At 51.5% G+C, this 1,391-nt stretch overlaps 1 protein-coding gene across 1 annotated transcript in view; it reads left to right on the forward strand.

Moving 5' to 3' along the window:
- The window catches only part of LOC107689512 (protein argonaute-2-like), a 6,742-nt gene extending 5,566 nt beyond the window's left edge, over window positions 1-1,176 (forward strand). Inside the window, exons 2-3 of the mRNA XM_016487515.1 lie at window positions 131-262; window positions 419-1,176. Coding sequence (XP_016343001.1) covers window positions 131-262; window positions 419-1,139 — 853 coding nt within the window. The 3' untranslated portion in view covers window positions 1,140-1,176. The remainder of the gene's footprint in view (window positions 1-130; window positions 263-418) is intronic.
- Window positions 1,177-1,391: the final 215 nt, after the last annotated feature.

Here is a 1,391-nt window from a genome sequence, read left to right on the forward strand (position 1 = left end):
GACCGCCCCGATACCAGCCTGTCTCTCAGCCCAGTGGCCTGCAGTCAGCACAAACCAGCTTCCAGTCTGTGCCCCCAACTAGTGGCCTGCAGTCAGCACAAGCCAGCTATCAGTCTATGTAACAGCCTAGTGGCCAAAAACCAGGACTGACCCGATACCAGCCTGTCTCTCAGCCCAGTGGCCTGCAGTCAGCACAAACCAGCTTCCAGTCTGTGCCCCCAACTAGTGGCCTGCAGTCAGCACAAGCCAGCTATCAGTCTATGTAACAGCCTAGTGGCCAAAAACCAGGACTGACCCGATACCAGCCTGTCTCTCAGCCCAGTGGCCTGCAGTCAGCACAAACCAGCTTCCAGTCTGTGCCCCCAACTAGTGGCCTGCAGTCAGCACAAGCCAGCTATCAGTCTATGTAACAGCCTAGTGGCCAAAAACCAGGACTGACCCGATACCAGCCTGTCTCTCAGCCCAGTGGCCTGCAGTCAGCACAAACCAGCTTCCAGTCTGTGCCCCTACCTAGTGGCCTGCAGTCAGCACAAACCAGCTACCAATCGGAGTCCCAACCCAGTGGCCCACAGTCAGTACAAACCAGGTACCCGTCTTTACCCCAACCTAGTGCTCTGCAGTCAGCAAAAACCAGCTACCAATCAGCACAAGCTCACTACCAGTTTGTGCCCCGGCCTGATGGCCAAAAACCAGGACCAATCCAATACCAGCCTGTCTCTCAGCCCAGTGGCTTGCAGTCTGCACAAGCCAGCTACCAGTCTATGCAACATCCTAGTGGCCAAAAACCAGGACTGACCCGATACCAGTCTGTCTCGCGACCCAGTGGCCTGCAGTCATCACAAACCAACTACCAGTCAGCACAAGCTCACTACCAGTCTGTGTCCCAGCCCAGTGGACAGTCTGTGTCTCTTCAACCTGGATTCCAGCTCCCTTCTATGCCAGAGCAGTCAAGTTATGTGTCTCTTTCCAGTTTTGGTTCCCAACCCCTAGAGCAACCCAGTAATGTACAACTTGCTTCAAGCTATGAGTCTGTGTTGCAGCCTGACCTTCAGGATACAGCACCACTGTGCTCCCAGACTACTCAAAACGAGCGCTTCTCACCTGGCACGTTGAGGCTGTTGCAGCAAGTGAAGTCATAGGAGTCATGAATTTGTGTGTTTTTTTTTTGTTTTTTTTAAACAATAAATATCACAAACATGGTTTTTGTGTTGGCTGGGTTCTCTTTCGGTCATCTAAATCAGCAAGGGTTTTAATGTGGTCTACTGCTGTAGTAATATTTAATGTTAGGTGTATGGTGTCTTCTAGAAAAAGGGGGGAGGGGGAAGAAACACTTGTCTACTGGATGTTTAACATGTTTGACCGGAGAAGTTCTGTTGGCACATTTACCTCAT

Source organism: Sinocyclocheilus anshuiensis, unplaced genomic scaffold (genome assembly GCF_001515605.1).
Source record: "Sinocyclocheilus anshuiensis isolate Anshui unplaced genomic scaffold, SAMN03320099.WGS_v1.1 scaffold1199, whole genome shotgun sequence".
Classification (NCBI taxonomy): Eukaryota; Metazoa; Chordata; class Actinopteri; order Cypriniformes; family Cyprinidae; genus Sinocyclocheilus; species Sinocyclocheilus anshuiensis.